At 59.2% G+C, this 18,512-nt stretch overlaps 2 protein-coding genes and 1 long non-coding RNA gene across 10 annotated transcripts in view; all 3 read left to right on the plus strand.

Moving 5' to 3' along the window:
- DGCR2 (DiGeorge syndrome critical region gene 2) overlaps positions 1 to 5,016 on the plus strand; it is a 92,487-nt gene extending 87,471 nt beyond the window's left edge. For all 5 annotated transcript variants that reach the window (XM_032311440.1, XM_032311441.1, XM_032311437.1 and 2 more), the window contains 2 exons: positions 442 to 678; positions 2,117 to 5,016. In XM_032311440.1, the coding sequence (XP_032167331.1) occupies positions 442 to 678; positions 2,117 to 2,373 (494 nt within the window). In that variant the 3' untranslated portion in view covers positions 2,374 to 5,016. The remainder of the gene's footprint in view (positions 1 to 441; positions 679 to 2,116) is intronic.
- A 99-nt stretch (positions 5,017 to 5,115) lies between these two features.
- LOC116572408 (carbonic anhydrase 15-like) lies at positions 5,116 to 9,450 on the plus strand. Of its 4 annotated transcripts, none has more exons than XM_032311449.1 (9): positions 6,394 to 6,434; positions 6,693 to 6,728; positions 6,902 to 6,993; positions 7,322 to 7,492; positions 8,039 to 8,199; positions 8,282 to 8,374; positions 8,696 to 8,762; positions 8,892 to 9,058; positions 9,163 to 9,450. In XM_032311449.1, the coding sequence occupies exons 3-9, from the start codon at positions 6,990 to 6,992 to the stop codon at positions 9,385 to 9,387; spliced, it is 888 nt and encodes a 295-aa protein (XP_032167340.1). In that variant the 5' UTR covers positions 6,394 to 6,434; positions 6,693 to 6,728; positions 6,902 to 6,989; the 3' UTR covers positions 9,388 to 9,450. The 4 variants fall into 4 exon arrangements, with proteins under 4 accessions (XP_032167339.1, XP_032167340.1, XP_032167342.1 ...); XM_032311451.1 differs by having other exon boundaries at positions 6,395 to 6,434; positions 6,902 to 7,010; XM_032311448.1 differs by lacking the exon at positions 6,902 to 6,993 and having other exon boundaries at positions 5,116 to 6,434.
- A 1,315-nt stretch (positions 9,451 to 10,765) lies between these two features.
- Positions 10,766 to 18,512, plus strand: part of LOC116572409 — a 40,759-nt gene continuing 33,012 nt past the window's right edge. Inside the window, exon 1 of the long non-coding RNA XR_004278298.1 lies at positions 10,766 to 10,889. This is a non-coding gene — a long non-coding RNA (uncharacterized LOC116572409). The remainder of the gene's footprint in view (positions 10,890 to 18,512) is intronic.

Consider the following 18,512-nt stretch of genomic DNA (forward strand, 5'->3'; position numbering starts at 1 on the left):
GTCCCCCAGTCCATGTGGGGAGCGGTGGGATGGTTACAGACCCCAAGGGCCCGAGGGCTCTTGAGTCAAGGTGGCAGGAATGCTGAGGGGCTGTGCCAGCTGCAGTTGGGGGCCTTGGGGCACTGAGAGCCAGCGTAGTCCTTCCTCAGACCCTCAGTTCCCACCAGGTCAGCTTCAGAGACCCTCAGGTGGGAGGGTGTGGTGATGGCTGGGCAGCAGAAGTGGCAGGAAGTAGTGAGGGGTTGCACATGGGTTAGGGCCAGGAATGGACTGAAGGAGGGGGTCCGGGTGGGCAAGCTGGGCATACGAGTGTGACAGGATACCTGACCCCTTGGGCCTGGGTTGCAGGTGCAGCCTCGAGAGGAGGTGAGTGACTTGGGGACTGAGCTGCGTGCCTTTGAGTGACGTGGTTCTATTGCTTGTCTCCCTGTGGTTGTGCAGTGCACCACTTCAACCTTGGCCGGAGGATCCCTGGCTTTGATTACGGCCCAGACGGGTTCGGCACCGGCCTCACGCCACTACACCTTTCTGACGATGGGGAAGGCGGCACGTTCCACTTCCACGACCCTCCGCCTCCCTACACTGCATATAAGTACCCAGACATCGACCAGCCCGATGATCCGCCGCCGCCCTACGAGGCCTCCATCAACCCTGACAGCGTGTTCTATGACCCCGCAGGTGCTTCCCCCACAGGGACAGGGAGCAGCACGTCACTAACCTTCCACCATGTGCAGCCAGTGGTCCTCCCCCCCAGTCCGCAGGACCCTGAACCTCCACTTCCTCCTGGTCTTCTGCTTTTCCCTTGGGTTTCCGTTTAAGGTGGAAGATATTGCTATGTGTCGGTAGGTGGGCTCTTCCCAGGGTTACCCATGCAGAGGACTGCTGGCAGTTGTCACGCTGCCACTGGCCTTCCTCCTGTGAACACCTGTTAGCAAGCAGCCCTTGGGGCGTACCCAGCTGGGCTTTGTGGAGAGCTGGAGAGCCAGGTGCTGGTCGTTGTGGGGACAGGGCGAACCCAGAGCTACAGGGGCCAACCCAGAGCCAACTGTTTGGCCCTAAAGACACCTCATGTGTCATGAGCTCAAGAGACACCATCATGATGTTGCCTCCTGTCTGGAAGCAGTTCTTTGGAGAAAGCACTGGTTCTGTGATGTTCGCCCCAGTGACTCAGATCTGTTATCCGTCTGATACCCTGAAAGCCTGTTCCTAACAGGGCCATGTTGCACAAAGGCCGTGCCGGCTTCCTCACCACTGCCTGGCTTGTCCCTGTGCCTGGTGTGCGGCTCAGGTGTCCCATCCCATCTGCCGCTGTGTGAACACTGTCTCTTACACACGACCCCTTGCAGCATACCAGCGGGCGGTGCCCTACCCCGAGGTGGCTGGTTCCCTGTGCACCCATGTACCACAGCAGGACAGGTGTCATGGGGCCAGCCATGCTGTGTTCACCGGGACCACTCCTCTGTGGTCTGTGGGCAGGACCTGGATGTGACCCCTGCACACACGGATTTTCCAACTGCTCTCGGGGGGTTCAGGGTACAGGCTTCCTGGCAGGGATGCCGCTGTGGGAGGGCAAGAGATCCCAGCTGCCTGCGTGGAGCCTCCCCAGGGCAGGGTCACGGACTCCTGGGGCTGGGGGAGGCCAGCTAGCAAAAAGGGGCACGCTGGGCCCCCATGCCCAAGCTTTCAGAGAGGGACTGGCTAATAAGGAGCAGGCACACTGAACGGAGTGGCCTGCCATAAAGCTTCCCTCAGACCCCTGTGAGGTTTGCCGAGCTGCCTGCTCCAGCCCTGTCTCCTGCATTCCCATCCCCATGTTCCAGCAACAGCCTGGCCACTGCCAGCCCAGTAACTCCCTCATGTCAGGGATGCCCTGCTTTGACTCCCACCAAGTCTGAGAGGATGTTCCCTCTCCCCTAACTTCGTTCTGCTGACTGCCATGTCCCCCCACACCACCCACCATGGCTTGCTCCTAGTTGTACCCCTGCACCTGGCCCCTTGTCAGGTGGGCAGAGGTGAGGGGTGATGGCAGAAGGAGCGTCCCCTGGTTCTCTCCAGCCCACCCTCTTCCCCTGTGCCAGGCCCACCATCCTGCTGACACCCTTTTATCTCCCTGCAGACGATGATGCCTTTGAGCCGGCAGAGGCCAGGCCGCCGAGCCCAGGGGATGGTGGCGGTGAAGGGGCGTCACCCCGGCGTCTGGAGCACCCTTTGCCCGCTGCGGGGCCCTCTCTGGCCGACTTGGAAGACTCAGCTGACAGCAGCAGTGCCCTGCTGGTGCCCCCTGACCCTGGCCAGAGTGGGAGCACCCCAGCCACAGAGGCACTGCCGGGGGGCGGCCGCCATAGCCGCAGTTCCCTCAGTACCGTGGTGTAGAGGATGGCCCAGCCCAAGGCCCCGACGGGCAGAGAGCACCTTTTTGCTGTCAAGAAAATCCTGATCCCCGTGGGAGACTTAAAGGGCCCCTGAGTGAGCCTGGACCCAGCTGCACGGCCGCAAACCCACTGACCGCACGCATGTGCAGCACAGACCACACCGGCCTCCCAAGGGAGCAGACACCTGCACTGGGCCTCCTGGAGGGCTCTAGAAACATGCATAGCTGTTGGTCCCTGTCTGTTTCTTTTCAAATGGCAGAAGAATGACGGAGTTTGTTCAGACCACACGTTTCAGAAGTAGGGAACAAAGATGGCACTGTGGGCATGGGCCCCGCACCACATCTGGTTTTGGTGGGCATGCTCGCTGTGGCATGCCGTCCAGAGGAGCCTGCCAGAAAGCCACACGGCCCTGGTGGCCAGGAGGCGGGAGGGGCACTTCCAGGCACCACCATGTTTGTGGACTGTCAGTATTGTCTGGGTACTAGTCTGCCTGAGGGTAGACAGTCTTGAAGGTGACCACAATGACTGCTCTGAGAATCCCCTCCACTCCACCCCAGCTGTAAACATCAAGGGTGACCCTTCCCCAGGCTGGGGGATGGCCTGGGCCTCTGGTGCCCGAGGCCCTGAGGAAAGAGGGTCTTGGAAGGAGGTTGAACTCTCCACTCGTCTAGCTGGGCTCGTTGAAGCCCAGTTCTGTGCCAGGAGGCCCTGGTCCCACCCTGCCATTTTTTCCCCAGCATTGCTGTGCATGGCTCCCCCAAGAGGCAGCCCTGGAGTTGGGCCAAGGCCCTTAGCCACGCATGAGTGTTCTGGCCCTGGATCCTCTGCTGGGGGTTGGGAGCTAAGCCGGCTCCTGTCTGCTAGCCTCTGGAGCCCCCACTCTTAATTGATTTCGCCTCTGGGCCTGGCCTGCCCCCCACCCCATCATGTTTGTGCCATAAAGGGTTGTTTCTTTGTGGGGAGGGGTGGCCAAAACGAATGCCCTGGGCTGTGTCCATCTCCTTGCACACTGTCACCGCTGGGGCTGAGTGCCCAGTGGCCGCATGCCACCTTCTCATGCTCCTCAGCAGCTCAGGGTGCAGGGTACCCTGCGCAGGGGCCTTTGGACCAAGGGACCCTGTTGCCTGCTCCTGGGCAGCGGTCCCATCTCCTGACATGGGGCTTTTAGCATTTCTGAGGTTTCGAGATTAAGCGGGTTCTGTGCGATTTTTAGCACATCCATATCTTTTCTACGTTGAATGTCTGGATCTTTTCTTTTTGTGTGTGTGCGTGTGTCTATATGTGTGTACATATGTGTCCAAGTTTTGCAGGTGGTAGTGGTACACCAGAGCTCGGGCATGGGGCCCCCATTTCCCAGGCCCGTTGTGATGTCTGGGGTGGCCCGGAGGCTCAGCGAGGTCTGTACCTCCGTCCTGTGGCTGAGCGCATGGAGCGTGTGCCTGGTCCCCGGTGTGGCCTTTCCAGACCAGCGTGCAGTGACTGGAGGGTTGACTAGAAGTGCTCTTTGGTGACAGACCTCAGTGGCACGTTCTCACACTCTCCCGATTGGAAACCCATTGTGTTCCTCCAGGACGGAGTGAGGTTTTTGAGTTGCCCCACAGAAACTGTCATGCCCTGAGCCGGCCAGAGGTGTGAAGTCTGAACTGCCTGTCCACACTTGCAGGACCCAGAGTGTGGGAGGCAGGTGGGCTGCATGCCGAGCAGGCCGGAGCTCCCCTTGCCAAAGGGCTGCCACTTTGAGAATGGCGTTCTGGGCCCTCACGGCCCACACTGACCGCTGAAGACCAAGCAGGAAGCGTGTTTTGCCTCCAGCCTGCTGGGCTCGGGGCAGCTGAGGGCTGGAGAACAGTCACGGGTCTTACTGGTGCCAGGTGAGTGTCCTGAGCGTGTCTGCTTTGGAGTGTCTGCCCCAGCAGAGCACAGAGGGCCTGACCTCTATAGCTGAGAGTCCTTCCCAGCTCCCGTGTCCCTGGCCCATACCTCGGAACCATGTGGGACTGGGAAACTCCTGTGGGGACTGAAGGACTGCTGGGGCCAATCAGGCACACAGGAGGTGCTGAGGAGGGAGTGAGCTGAAACGGCGAGCCTGCTTCTGGACTGGCCACAGGGCTCTGTCGCGCGCTGGGGTGCTCAGCCCACTTGCATCCATGGGCCGGGCAGAAGGCCCATGTGTGGGGCTACTCCAGACCCCCACCTGCTGTGTCTGCAGGAGTCGGTGCCCGGGAGCTGACCTCCTCTGGGGGGCGGTTGTGAGAGGAACAAGGGGGAGCTGGTGTCAGCCTGGCTGTCCTCAGCCTCCTGTCCAGCTACCACCCTTTGTAAGATCTGACTGTGCTCCACGGTCCGATGAAGAATCCCGAGGCCAACCCTAGTAGCTGCGACTCTTGTGCTCCTGAGAGAGACTGGGCCCCCAGAGGTACAGGCCAAGCTCTTGGGAGGGGCCTCCTCCCCCAGGTCCTGACTTCCTCCCCCAGGTGGAGGAAGGAGTCCATACTGTACATTGTCTCGATGCCTGTTTTTTATGTTTTCCTTTCACTAAGGGTTTTTAGTTTGGGTTTATTTTTGGTTGGGTTGGCACTAATCCTTTTCTTAAGATGCTGTGAGAACCATTTCATCCAAATGCCAAATAAATTTGTGTTCTGGATGAGGTGTGGTCAGTCCTTGGTGTGACCCAAGTGGGGACGGGAGACTCCACAGACACGTCGGGGCTGCATGACATGGTGGTGGGAATGGGTGGGTGGAGGGGTCAGAGCATCTGTACCAGCCAGGCCAGGTGCAGGGCTCCAGGATGCCCTGTTCCTTCTGCTCTCTGACCATGGCCCTTTCAGGAATTCCCCAGTTTGTGATGAAGGAACAAAAGGGTACCCACAGGGACTCAACCTCAAGTGAGCCCTTGTGCTCACCTTCCTAACCCAGCCGCCTGGCATTTGGCTCCAGGCTGGGCACTGGGGGCCCACGGGCTGGGTGGGTGAGGGGCCAGGGTCAGGAAAGAACAGGGAGTCCCTTGATGGGGTTAGGAGCTTCGAGGACAGTTCCTTCATTCCTGAACACACCTGCTGGGGTGGTGAGGGGTCCTGAGTGCCATCAGCTTTGCTGACAGTGCCCCTTCCCCAAAGTGGGAAGAGTCTGGCCCTCTGGAGATTGGAAAAAAGTATCACCCCACCCCACCACCCTCCCTGCACCCTCCTGGCCCAGTTGTGCTTACACCCACAGGCACACACATGCCCAGATACAGAGCTCTTTCCAAACTGTCACCTTGGTTACACCAAGGGACAAGAGAGATCAGCCCCACTTTGCAGGACAGCAAATTGAGGGAACAGGCTCAGGCCACAGCCTGAGGCGGGGTCGGGCCTCAGGAGCTGCTGCAGAAGCCTGAAGTACCCCCCTGGGGGAGGGCTGAATCAGTGGGAGAGCTGCAGCTTCCCAGATGGTGGGATGATCCCCTAAAGGAACGCCTTGCCCTTGGTGTACAGCGGGGAGACCTATACAAGAGAGGCTGTGGTCTTGGGGCAGGTGGTCGTCTCGGGCCCACAGCAGAAGGGAAGGACACCCTCCCACCCCAGCCTCAAAAGGCAAGAGCACTGGGATTCAAGGTGCCTTCCCCTTTCATCTTCTGTCCTTGCCTGGTGGCCTTGGCATGTCACTCCCGGCCCCCAGCCTCCATCTCCTTCCTCATCTTTAAATGGGCATCGTAGCGCCACCCCCATTAATTGAGAGATTCCGTTTAAAAGGCTTTGCTCCAGTGAATACCAGTGATTGTGGCTGGCACTCGGCCCTGGGATCAGAGCCTGTGCCTGGTGATCTCAGAACTCGGTCTTCCCTGCCGGGGGCCCTGCCTGGACACCACCCCCTCAGACCCTCTCTGCAGTGGCCTGCCAGTGAGCCCTCAAGACTTAGCCACTCCCCTCAACCTCCCCACTAACAAACAGCTGCCTTGCCTACCCCCACTGTCCTCTGGCACTTTCCAGTCCTCCGGAATCTGCAGCGGCTACACCATGCGTTCCCAGGGCTTTGCACTCACCTTCCTCATTGTTCCACTGTTGGTGTGCGGAGACTCGAGTGGTGAGCACCTGGGCCCGCCCAGCCATTCTGGAATCTACACTCCCTTGTAGCTACCACCCCCCTCTCTGTTAAGCCCTACCACTGGGGGGTTTCTTTGGGGGGAGGAGATACTGGAGTCTGGGATGGAAGAGCAGGGTCTGCGCCAGCCTCCTCTGGCCTTAGCCCTGCACCCCCATTCTTGGACCCTGGCTGGGATGGAGCGTTGGCGAGGACCCAGATGGCTGTTCCTCATCTCAGTACCCTGTCCCCTGTCCACAGACACCTGGTGCTATGACTCCCAGGACCCGAAGTGCGGTGAGGACAGAGGATCGTGTGAAGCTGTATGGGATGTCTGTCCTGTGATGGTCTGGTGCTAGCGTGACCCAAAAGCGGTGTGCATGCTGAGCTGCTGTGGTCCCTGCACATTTCTGTCTGGAGTCCTGGGTCACAGCAGCCGGCTGTGACTGTCCCCCTGCATGTGTGTCCAGGTCTGTTGCTGATGTGACCTCCAGTCCTGCACGTGTGCCAAGCTGTTCGTATCGGTGGGGCCTGTAAGCCTGTCAGTGTGGCCAGCCCATGTGTGAGCAGGTGTTTCAGGTGCCCCGTGTGGGCGTGGGACTTTGGGGCCAGGGGACCACTCCACCCCCATTTTCTGTGGGACAGTCTACCTGCAGATGATTGCAGTATGGCCTGCCTGTTTGAGAGTTACAAACTTTGTGATCCAGCTAGGTTAAGGTGTGTGTGGCAGTTGTGACCTGTCCAGGTGTGTGGGGGTTGAGGGGGAGACAGAGACAAGCTTCCTGAGGCTGGGCAATTCTCTGTGTATGTGTGAAGGACCACTGTCTTTCTCTTTGTACCCCCAAGTTGCCTCCGTAACCCATCCGCAGATTCCAAGCCTTTTTCCTCAGGCCCCACCCACTGGAAGGAGATGGCCCCTGCCTGTGGGGGCCCAGCCCAGTCCCCCATCAACATTGACCTTCACTTAGTCCAGCGGGACCCCACCCTGGGACCTTTCATCTTCCAAGGCTACAACTCAGCACCTCCAGGCCCATGGACCCTGGAGAATAATGGCCATACAGGTCAGTACCCTGAGACCAGGAACCGCTACCACCACCCCACCCCTGCCACCCAGACAGGAGCAGGAACCACCTGGGAGTGGGAACTACCTGCCCCTCCCCACCCTCACACACACAAGGATCAAAATCTCCACAATCAGCACAGGAACATCCACACATGTTAGTAAAGACACCTCCAACAGGAAACCACCCCCCAACAATAGCAATCAGCCATTGCCCCCTAGGACTAGGAATCAGGACATTCCCAGAAGTCAGAGCGTGCCCTCCCCAGCATCAGATGTCATCACAACCGCCCAATATCACACACAGCTGTGTTGGGTCAAAACTCCAGCCATAGGAGGGTCACCCTGTCCCCAGTCCTTGCAGGGTGGGTATTCCCCTGCTGTCTGACCCGCAGAGGGGCCTGGACCCCAAATGAGGTACCAATTCTGTGGAAGCCCAGCCAGGGAGCAGACTGGCGAAAGGGGACCTGTGTTGGCACCCAGGGCCCTAAAAGCACAAGGGTGGGGGCGGGGTGGAAGAGAGAGTCACGTGCTTCCCTACCCTCAGTGGTGCTCCACGTGGACGCTGGCCCGCAGAGCCTCCTGGAGATTCGGGGCGCTGGGCTGCCCCTGCCTGCCTACCGCGCGCTGCAGCTGCACTTCCACTGGGGGGGCCCTGGGCAAGCAGGCTCAGAGCACAGCCTGGATGGGCAGCGCCGCCCCATGGAGGTGGGCTTGGGCATGGGGTAGGGTGGCGGGAGTGGCCCGTGGAAGGGACAGCTGGTACCTCTCATGATCTGTGCCTCTCCAGATGCATGTGGTCCACATGAACACGAGGTACCAGAGCCTGGGGGAGGCGCGAAGTCACCCTGACGGGCTGGCTGTGCTGGCGGTGCAGCTGGCGGTGAGGGAGAGCCCCTGGTAGTAAGAGACGGAGAGAGGGGCTTTGTGACTCCTTGTGCTTCCCAGAAAGGAGGTCTGCAAAGGGGGCAGAATGGGCCTGTCAAGCTGTGGGGGGAGTGCATAAGGTTTGTAGGAGGATGGGGCCAGCCAGAGGTCCTGGGTCTGCAGGGTCAGTGGAGGGTGACCTTCCCCCAGATCTCCCAGCTGACCTCTACTGGGAGCATACCCTCTTGCCACTTACAGTCTCCCCTAGATCCCTTTGGAGTTCCCCCTTTGAGACCTGTCTACTTAGAGCCCGTCTCACTTGGAGTCTCCTCCCCAGGAGCAGGACACTGACAATGCCAACTTTTCCGCCCTTGTGTCGGGCCTGAAGAATGTGTCTCAGCGCGGTGAGGAGCCACGGGCCGCGGGGCGGGGAGGGGGGAGGGGGCGGTGGTGGTGTCTCAGGGGTGCTGGAGGTGGGGACTGGCTGGGTACAGGGAGGCTGACTCCAATCCTGCCTCCCCTCCCCTGCCCAGGGGCCTCAGTGAATCTGACATCCACTTTTCCACTGGCCTCGCTGCTGCCGGGTACCTCCAGCCTCTTGCGCTACTACCGCTACGCAGGGTCACTGACCACACCTGGCTGCCAACCTGCGGTTGTCTGGACGGTCTTCGAGGACCCGGTCCCCATCGGGCGCGCGCAGGTGGGGCCTCAACCTCTTCCCTGGGCAGTGCTGCCCTCCTCCTCCCTGCCTCCTGAAACCCCAGGCCACCCACGTCTTGATCTGTCTCTGCCCCAAAACCCCAGGTGGCCCAGTTCCAGACTGTGCCCCAGGCCGGGCTCCCTGGCTCAAGCCCCACACCGCTCAGGGAGAATTTCCGCCCGCAGCAGCCTCTAGGGGGGCGCAGGGTATTGGCCTCTTTCGGTGCCTCCATCCGTGCAGCAGCCTCGGTCCCCACTGCGTTCCTAGCCTGTGTGCATGGGGCTCTGCTGAGCCTGGGCCTCAACTTGTGGCTCCAGCAGGACCCCTAGGAGCCAGATTCAACCCCTTCCCACAATAAACGATGCAGAGTGACCTTGCCCTCACGTACCTTGCGGCGGGGTGGGGTAGGAGAGCACTGCCTCTCCCACGGAGCCTGCATTCCTACCCTAAGCCCACTGAGGCCTTGGTGTGCTGCACAACGGGGAGACCCCTCAACACCCCTCCTCTACCCCACCACAGCCAGTCCCAGCCGGCCACCCAGAACGTGGAGACCTCCTCTGATTCCTCTGAGAGGGATAAGGTGCCCCCATTTCCATGGAGAAAAACTAGCAGGTCCTAGAAACACCACCTGCTAAAGTCTTTAGACTACACATTTTATTTTAAAAAACAAGCTGGCTGACCGACCCCACTGTACGGGTTAAACAGTGACTTAAACGTACATTCTGCTGCAGACTGTGGTAGGTGAATGGGTCCTGGTAACAAGGACAGCTAGTGAAACTGAGCCTAGCTGATAATGGGAGGTTAGGTTGTGGAGACTGAGTGTAGGGCGACACTTTCTGGAGAGCCTGTGGCGAGACTAGGTGAAGGGTTAAGTGTCCTTGGCATCACCATCCACAGCGAAGCTAAGATGAGTCGCCACTGTGTCCAGGCACTACTGTGCAGTGACAAGCTGGGTACACCAGTAGAATGAAGCTGGCCAGGGTTGGGCTGCCCTCCAGCTCATGGCCTGTGGACTGCGGCTGCACATCTGCGCAGCATTGTCCTGAGTGAGGCTGTGTCCAGGTGATAATGTCCCAGCCACCCACGTTCCCCTAATGTCTGCTGAGTTAAGTGTGGGTCACACATTATCTCAGTGCTTGGAGGCCCAGCCTTGGGCCCAAGACCCTTAAGAAAAACAAAAAACAAAAACCCCAGAACGGAAAAAACCGGCACCCTCCCCTGGGGCAGACCCTTATGCAGGTTTAAGGCCAAAAGGGCCTCCGCCCCTCCTCCAGCCGGGACTGGGTCTCAGGCGCAAAGCCGTCTGCACTCCCCAGACCTGATCCCCGGGAGTCCCCAGGCTCTTCGCGTCCGGATAGCTACATCCCAAGGCCGGAGCTCTAGCTCCGTCTGAGGCTCCTTCTCCATCCACGAGGTGGGTGGATCTGTCCCGGGTCCCGGTGACCCCCGGCGGGGTCCGCCCTCAATCCCCGCTGCCCTGCGCGGCCCCGGGCGGTACCGGCGTCTTCTTGAAGTTCTTCCTGGCCGGGGCCCTGTTCGCGCCGCCGTCCGCGGGGCCGTCCGGGATGTCGTCGGCGGGTCTCGCGGCCGCGGCCAAGGCATTCATGGTTCCGAGTGCCCGCAGCAGGGCTGGGCCGCGGGGCGCGGCGCGGGGGGCGGCGCGGGGCTCTCGGCGGGCGGGCGGCGGCGGGGGCGGCAGCAGCTCACGCAGGGCGTCCAGCTCCGCACGCAGCTCCGCGCGCAGCGCCTCGAGCCCCGCGCCCAGTTCGGCGCGCACAGCCGCCAGGCCCTCCTGCAGCCGTCGCTCGCTCACCTCCAGGACCCCAGCCGGGTAGGTAGCCCCGCCGCGCGGCTCTCCGCACACCGAGCACACCGAGCCGCTGCTGCGCGCATCCGCTCGCCCCGCGGCCCCAGGCGCCCGGGCCTCCCCGGCCGCGGCCCCCGCGCGCTCCACCAGCCTCAGCAGCCGAGGCTCGTCGGCCCGCGCCGCCGCCTCGGCCCGGAGCTGGCCCCGCAGGCGAGCCAGGCGACCTGGGGCGCGGGTTTCTTCAGGGCCCGGCCCGTTGGCCTGCGGCCCGTGGTCCCGCCGGCGGCCAACGGCCCGTCGCAGCGCCTCGCTTGCGCCGTATGCGGTGCGCGCCTGAACCCACGGGCGCCCGGGTTCCGCCGCCATCTGCGCTGCAGCCGCCACCGCCAGCGGAGCCGGGCCTGGTCGGGAGCCCCAGCCCGCAGCCTAGCGACCGCTGGGGCCCCGGCGACGCTCCGTGGAGAGGGGCCCCCCGGGACGGCTGTGGGAACGACCGAGGCCTCGGGGGATCTGGCCTGGCCCGGGGAACTCCGGTAGGGCGGGGGTGGAGGGGGCGGGTGGATGGAGACCCAGGGGACCCCGGCGGGGCAATGCAGGCAGGCTTGAGAGTGCTGGCCTTGCTCACGGGGACTGCACTTCGCTGAGTTGAGCAGCTAGGACTGGTTTCTGGGCAGGGGGTGACAGGACGTGGAATGAGGCTGCAGAGAAGCCTAGGCTCTCAGACCATAGTCACGAACCGGGCTCGCACGCTCTACTCCAAACCACAGACCCCATCGCAGTCAGGGGAAGGCAGCAGCGGTTATGGACCCTCCCGCCCAGTCCTCCTCACTCACTAGAGCCCCACTTCCATACCTTAGTCCAGGCCGATATTATCCCTGCCACCGCCACACCCCCACAGCTGCAGGAACCCATCCTCCTCGAGGGCACCCCCACTCAAGCTCTTCAGGGGTTTGGGTGGCTCTCTGCTGTGCCCCTGTCCTCAGGGACCCGCTGGATATCCCACCCCACCCCCACTGTGTTCTAGCCACGTTGTCTTTTACCCAACAACCTCAACCCCTCTGGGCCTTTGCTCAGGCTGTTTCTCCTGCTGGGAATGTCCCTACTCCACACCATTTCCCTGGTGGCTCCCACTCATTCCCCCCCCCCTTCGGGACAGCCTTCCTTGGCCACCCCAGCCCCCAGCAGGTGACTCAGGACCCTTGCCCCCAACTTTAAATGGCTCTGTTTTCTGTCCACCTGAATCCACAGTAGGGTCCCTGAGCACCGGGCGACTGGGTCACTGAGTTCTCAGAGGTACCAAACACACGGGATGTTGGATGCCAGAGGAGATGAGTGAATGAGCCTGGGTTGAGGGTCCTGGGTAGGGCAGGGCCTCTGCCCTTCACCCTAGTCAGCCCATGCACCTCCTCAGCCTGGCATTCAAGACCCTCGTAGCCATCCGTGCTGGCTTTCTTGTCTCTGCCCCCTTCCCCCCTGTGCGGGCACTCCTCACTGCTGTACTCTGCCCTTCTTCACCCCAGTGCCTTCACCCCTGCACCTGCCTGGGTCCATCACAGGGTCATGGACAGGGTCATGGATACCGTGGGTGGTATCCCTCTGCCCAGCATGTTGTTCTCACCAAACCCTAGGGGCTAGTTAGCAAATTGTGGGGAGGGAGGGCCTGGCATGAATCCAGGCTGGGCTGGGAGGGTGATGGCAAGGCAACCACTGGGACCTGTGTCCCCAGAGCCCACAGGGGCCTCGCCACTATGTAGCTCTGTGCCCATGTGTGTGTGATTGAGCCAGCCAACCCTGTTCTTTTACAGCCCTGGCCCCAGGCCACCATGAAGACTTCTGGATCCCCTCTATTGATTCATTCATTCATTCATTCACTCATTCATTGCAGCCTCTCTCGAAGGTACATATGGAGGTGAGAATGTGGCACTCCATCAAACCCCGCAGGACCCTCCCATTCCTGCTGAGTCACTTGATCCCCTGGGACCTCCAGCATCTGGTTCTGCTGGTCCCTAAAGCCTCATTAACCATGCTCCTGCTCCCCTCTCCTCAGTAATTAAAATACTGCAGACAAAAATGCCCTGGATTTCTTCCCCACGCCTGCTGGAGTTAGGCTGTGTGACCCAGGGGCTCTGCCTCCTCTGAGCCTCACTATGAAATGAAGGAGGCCCCCAGACCCGATCCGTGGTGGGGGCACAGCAGGGAGGCTGGGAAAGGCTGGGGCGGGCCGGCGGAGGGTGGGAGGTGGAGTGGTGGTCATGGACAGTCTTCAGATTTGTGATGGGGTGTGGAAGGGGTGTGAAGGCTGGGCCTGGGCTGCCAAGGCACACAGGGGCTGCAAAGTTTTCTGACTGGGAACAGAGCCTTTGCTGTGAAGAGCCGACGATCCTGCAGCTGGTCCAGATGTGAGGTCATGGCTGGTGGCAGAGTCTCCCAAAGTCACGGCTATGGGGCAAACAGATTGCACAGGAGCGAATGCAGACTGGGAAGGGAGGCCCCGGGGACCCTGACCAGCCCTGAAGAGGGCTGCAGAGGTAGGTGTTGGTGAGGGGTGAACAGGCAGCTGTGGTCAACATGACCCTGAGCCCCTGAGGTCAAGTGCAGCAATAGTCAAGAAATGGGTTGCAGTGACCCTACCCTGAGCTTCACAGGTGGAGGGGAAGGGATAGCCTGGGGAGTCCTTGCCTAGGCTAGTTGGTCGGAACAGAAGCAGCTTCAGAAGGAATGGGGCAGGAAGCAGGAACAGAGCTACTGACTGGGCCAGGGGGACTGGCACACAGGCCTGCTTTCTGGTTCTTCTGCTTTCTAGAATATCTTCACAGCCCAGCCTGCCCAGCCCCCTGCACAGAGGAACTGAGTGGGGCCCAGGGCAGGGCCCAACTCCTTCCCCACTCCAGCCCCCTCTCTGTGCCCAAGGCCAGGGCCAGGTCTGCTGGGGGTGGGGAGGCTGGCTGTGACTGTGAGAAGCCACCACTCTGGGAGCTGTCCCCATCTGGGCTCTGTGCCTTCAGGTGGCCCGTCTGCACAGGCAGGGTTAGGCGATTAGCAGGCTTGACCACTGATTAACTCAGGGCCTGAGAGGAGGGAAAACCCTGGGGCTCTGCCTCTGTCTAGACAAGGAGGGGCAGCTGAACTGCCTCACCTTTGTCCTCTGTTGCCATTAAATCCTGGCAGCCACCCAGAGAGGGAGTCTTATTGTCTAAAGCCCAAGGGCGGTGGGATCCAGGAAAGACTTCAGTGGGCAGGGCCGGTGGGCTTTGTATGTTGGAGGGGGCCCTAGTGGCCTCGGAGGGGGCAGGGGAGCCTCACAGTCGTCATGGGAGCGTCTGGCAATGCAGATGCCCAGGTCACCCCCTCGCCAACCCTGCAGGATAGAACTGAGTGTGACCTTTCAGGGCATGGTGGTCTTTGTCTTCTTCCACGACTGTTTGCACACCAAATTCCGACCCAGCCTCATTCTCAGTGAAGGGGGGCACATGGAGATACAGATGGTGGTCCCTCTGCATTGGCCCTGAAGGTCTCTGTGGGGAGGGGGACCCCCCAGGAGAGCGAGAAGTGTGTTCTTCCTGAGCCACCAGCCCCGCTGGGAGGAGAAGGGGCTAGCCTTGGGACTGGGCCAGGAGTGGGCTGCCACTCGCCTTTCTGGTCACGGACCTTGTCCCTCATCATGGACTCAAGAGCCTAGGTGCCCACCCGATCTCTGGACCAGCTGGGCTGCTTGCTGTGGGAGCCTGACTGACGAGACCCCCCCATCTTGGCTGGGGTCTGGGCCTCAGCCCCAGGGCTCTTAGGAAGGGAAGGCTGTGGTCCCTTTGGGGCCCTGAAGTGTGGGCCACGTGGTAGAGCTTCAGGAGACTAAGGCTGCAGCTCTGGCTTGACCGAGCTTGGGTCGTTGCTCACGACACCATTCCCGGCTAGTTCGTTCTGCCTCGCAGAGCTCTGGTGGGCCCTGTTGCCTTGCTTCCATGTCCCCAGCCATCAGCGCCCAGAAGCAGTCTTTGCTGGCCAAGAGATGGTGAGGGGGGCCGTGGTGACGGACCCTGGGAGGTGAGCAGGGTACATGGGACACCTGTGGCCTAAAGGGCAGGTCTGAGCTGCCGGTGGCTCCTCCTTTTAAGAAGGGGCCAGAGGGTCCGGGGCTTCCTGTGGAGACTGAATTTGGGCACACCTTGCCCCTGAATGCCCCTTGGCTACGAGGCACTGGAACTGTTCTCTGGCCTCCAGGTGTCTCTGGCTACCCAGGCGTTCCCTAGGAACGGTCTTGGGAGGCAAGGGGCTCTGCAGGGGACAGCACATTACCCAGTAATGACCTTGCCTGACCTCAGTAATGAGCTCATTACCTGATAATGACCTTGTTTGCCTCACCCTGGCGTCAGCAGCCCTGGAGTGTCTGGCCTGGGGTGGCTCTGACCAGTCCAGACCGTGGCCTTCCACCTCCCAGCCCGCCCCAGATGGGGCATCAGGCCTGCCAGCATCTGTGTGGCCTGCAGGCCCAGCCTGGGCTCCCAGTTGGACCAGTCTGGGTTCGTGACCATCCCCAGCTGCACAGCCTGGGCGAGTGAACCCTTTAACCTCTGTGCCTCACTGCCTCACTCACAGGTGGGACAAGAGGGTCTGTGCGGAACAGAGTGAGGAGAGCCGCTCTGAGGGACACAGGGTTTTTCAGAGACTGTCCTTCTGCCAGCTGGCTGGGTTCTCCACATCAGGACCATGTGAACAACCTCTGGTCCCTGGGATGGCCCCTTGTCTCATCATGCCTAGTAGAGAGGAGTATGAGGACATCTGAGGGCTGGGTCCCCTCACCTCCCTGTGGCCAGAGGGCATTTCTCTGTCCTCATATCTCTTCTCTTAGCAGCACTGAAACAGCCAGCTCTGCTCTCCTTCTCATGCTTCCTGGTGACCCCAGACCCTGGCAGACACTTCTCACTCCCATGCCCCCCCTCTCCAGACCCCCATACCCGCACTTGGCTCACTTCTCCAGGCCTTGGGTTTCGCCATTGTCTTCTCAGGGGGAACCTGATCAACCCAATTCTGATTAGGACCCACCTCTACCCGACATCCTCCCCGAACTCCCACCTCACTCCTGCAAGAGCCTGGGATCCTGCGTGCCCCCAGGGTTTGGACCTGCCCCTTCAGTGACGTGCTTTTCCTTGCTCCCCATGCCAGCACCCCCTCTCCCCACCCCACCCTGGGCCTGTGCACATCCAGCTCCCTCCGCCTCAGGGCAGAGTTTACACGGCCTCCTAGAAAGGCCTGTCCTGACCCAGGGTCCCTTCTCCATGCTCTCCTTGCAACTGCTTACCAGGCCCTCTGCAAGCTTTGCATTTCCTCCCAGAATGTGGGGTCTCTGGCCTCTGTCCTTCTTTGGGGTTGACTTCCAATAGGGCAGGGACACCCCTGCATCTACCAGAAAAGTGCCTGGCACATAGTAGGCACGGCGTAAATCTGCTCTCATTGAGTAAAGCTGTCTGCACTGGGTTTGGCACTGAGTAAGCACTGAGTGTGGGCCTGGTTGTTTCCAGGCCTGCAGGGCTGGGGGTGCTCATGGCAGGCCCAGCTGGCAGGGCTGACTGTGTCCCTAGGGTCCTTTGCCTGGATGGCCTGAGGAAGAGCAGGGTTGTCACTCAGCTCAATCCTAGGGTTTCCCCACCCCACCTGGAGTTGGCCCTGGCCAGGCTCTCTGCCCTCAAACTCGACGTGCCCCAATGTGGGGAGCTGGCAGGGGAGGGGGTGAAGAGTATACAGGTGGTGGGGAGGCTGGTGTCAAGAAGCAGGCCTGGGCTGCATAGTGGGGATGAAGTTGGGGGTGATATCCATGCAGGGAGGGGGTGTCAGGACTAGGAGAGGATGGACTGGGGGCCCTAGGGGAGTGCCGCTGTCACAGAAGGGGAGGCCTTACCATTCCCCACCCACCCTCCTGAGCGCCCCTTTGAGTCCCTTCATGACTCTGGCATGAGGGAGGGAAAGAAGGGAATGCGAGTCTAGACCGCTTCCCAGGACTCAAACCAGGTCATGTCAGACATCTGTGTATACCTGTAACTAACACACACATCAAGGTCTTTCTCTTCCACCTTCCTGTCTCAACATTCAGTTTGAAGGAGATCAGTTTTCTCTTTATTATATGTGTAATGTCATGAACGATAACATACAAGATGCCCCGTAACATGCGTGTCTGCTAAAGGCATCACAGCTGAACAGCCGTGAATCAACTACCCAACCCAGGAACTGCTCCAGTACCAATGACTCCTCTCCTTCTGTCCAAAGGCACCTGCTGGGCTGAATTGTGTGTTTCCCTGGCTTTTATTTATAGATATATCTTTTCACATATGTAGGTATCTCTACACAGTGTGTCATCTGGTTTCGCTTATCTTCGAGGGCAGTAACAATGGCCTTATACTGCGTGTGCTCCTGTGGGTCTGGCCTTCTACACATAACATCACTTCTGACATTCATCAGTTTGCTGGGGTGGAGGTGATGGTCATTCTTTTTTACTGCTGTATAATACCCCACTTGGTTCATGCATTCTCCTGTCAGTGGCTATTTGGATCATTCATGTTTTTTGCTGTTACTAACCGCTTCTGGGCATATTTTTGTACCTGTCCCCTGGGACCCATAGGCAAGAATGGCTCTGTGAAATGCTTGTTCATGGCTTTTGCCCATTTTCCTGTTAAGTTGTTTTGGCTTTTTTCTTATTGAATAGTAAGGGTCTTAATTTGTAGTATAGGGCACATATTTTATATGGACAGGTGGATTTTTATATTCATGTTCACTCCTTGTCTTGGTCTCTTCAGGCTGCTATAACAAACTGCCATAGACTGGGTGGCTTATAAATAACGGAAATTTTTTAAAAATTATTTTTATTAATATATAATGTGTTATTTGCCCCAGGGGTACAGGTCTGTGAATCATTAGGCTTACACATTTCACAGCACTCACCATAGCCCATACCCTCCCCAGTGTCCATAACCCCACCACCCTCTCCCTACCCTCCCACCCCCAGCAAGCCTCAGTTTGTTTTGTGAGATTTAGAGTCTCTTATGGTTTGTCTCCTTCCCCATCCCATCCTGTATCATTCTTTGATTCCGTATCCCCCACAATCCTCCACCCTGCCTCTCAAACTCTTCATATCAGAGAGATTATGTGATAATTGTCTTTCTCTGATTGACTTATTTCGCTCAGCATAATACCCTCTAGTTCCATCCACATCATTACAAACGGCAAGATTTCATTTATTTTGGTGGCTGCATAGTATTCCATTGTATATATATACCACATCTTCTTTATCCATTCATCTGTTGATGGACATCTAGATTCTTTCCATAGTTTGGCTATTGTGGACATTGCTGCTATAAACTGTCAGGTGCACATGCCCCTTCGGATCATTACATTTGTATCTTTAGGGTAAATACCCAGTAGTATGATTGTTGGGCCATAGGGTAGCTCTCTTTTCAACTTATTGAGTAACCTCCATGTTGTTTTCCAGGGTGCCTGCACCACCTTGCATTCCCACCAACAGTGTAGGAGGGTTCCCCTTTCTCTGCATCCTCACCAACATCTGTCATTTCCTGACTTGTTAATTTTAGCCATTCTGACTGGTGTGAGGTGGTATCTCATTGTGGTTTTGATTCGTATTTGCCTGATGCCAAGTGATGT

The sequence above is a fragment of the Mustela erminea genome, chromosome 13 (assembly GCF_009829155.1).
Source record: "Mustela erminea isolate mMusErm1 chromosome 13, mMusErm1.Pri, whole genome shotgun sequence".
In the NCBI taxonomy this organism is placed as follows: Eukaryota; Metazoa; Chordata; class Mammalia; order Carnivora; family Mustelidae; genus Mustela; species Mustela erminea.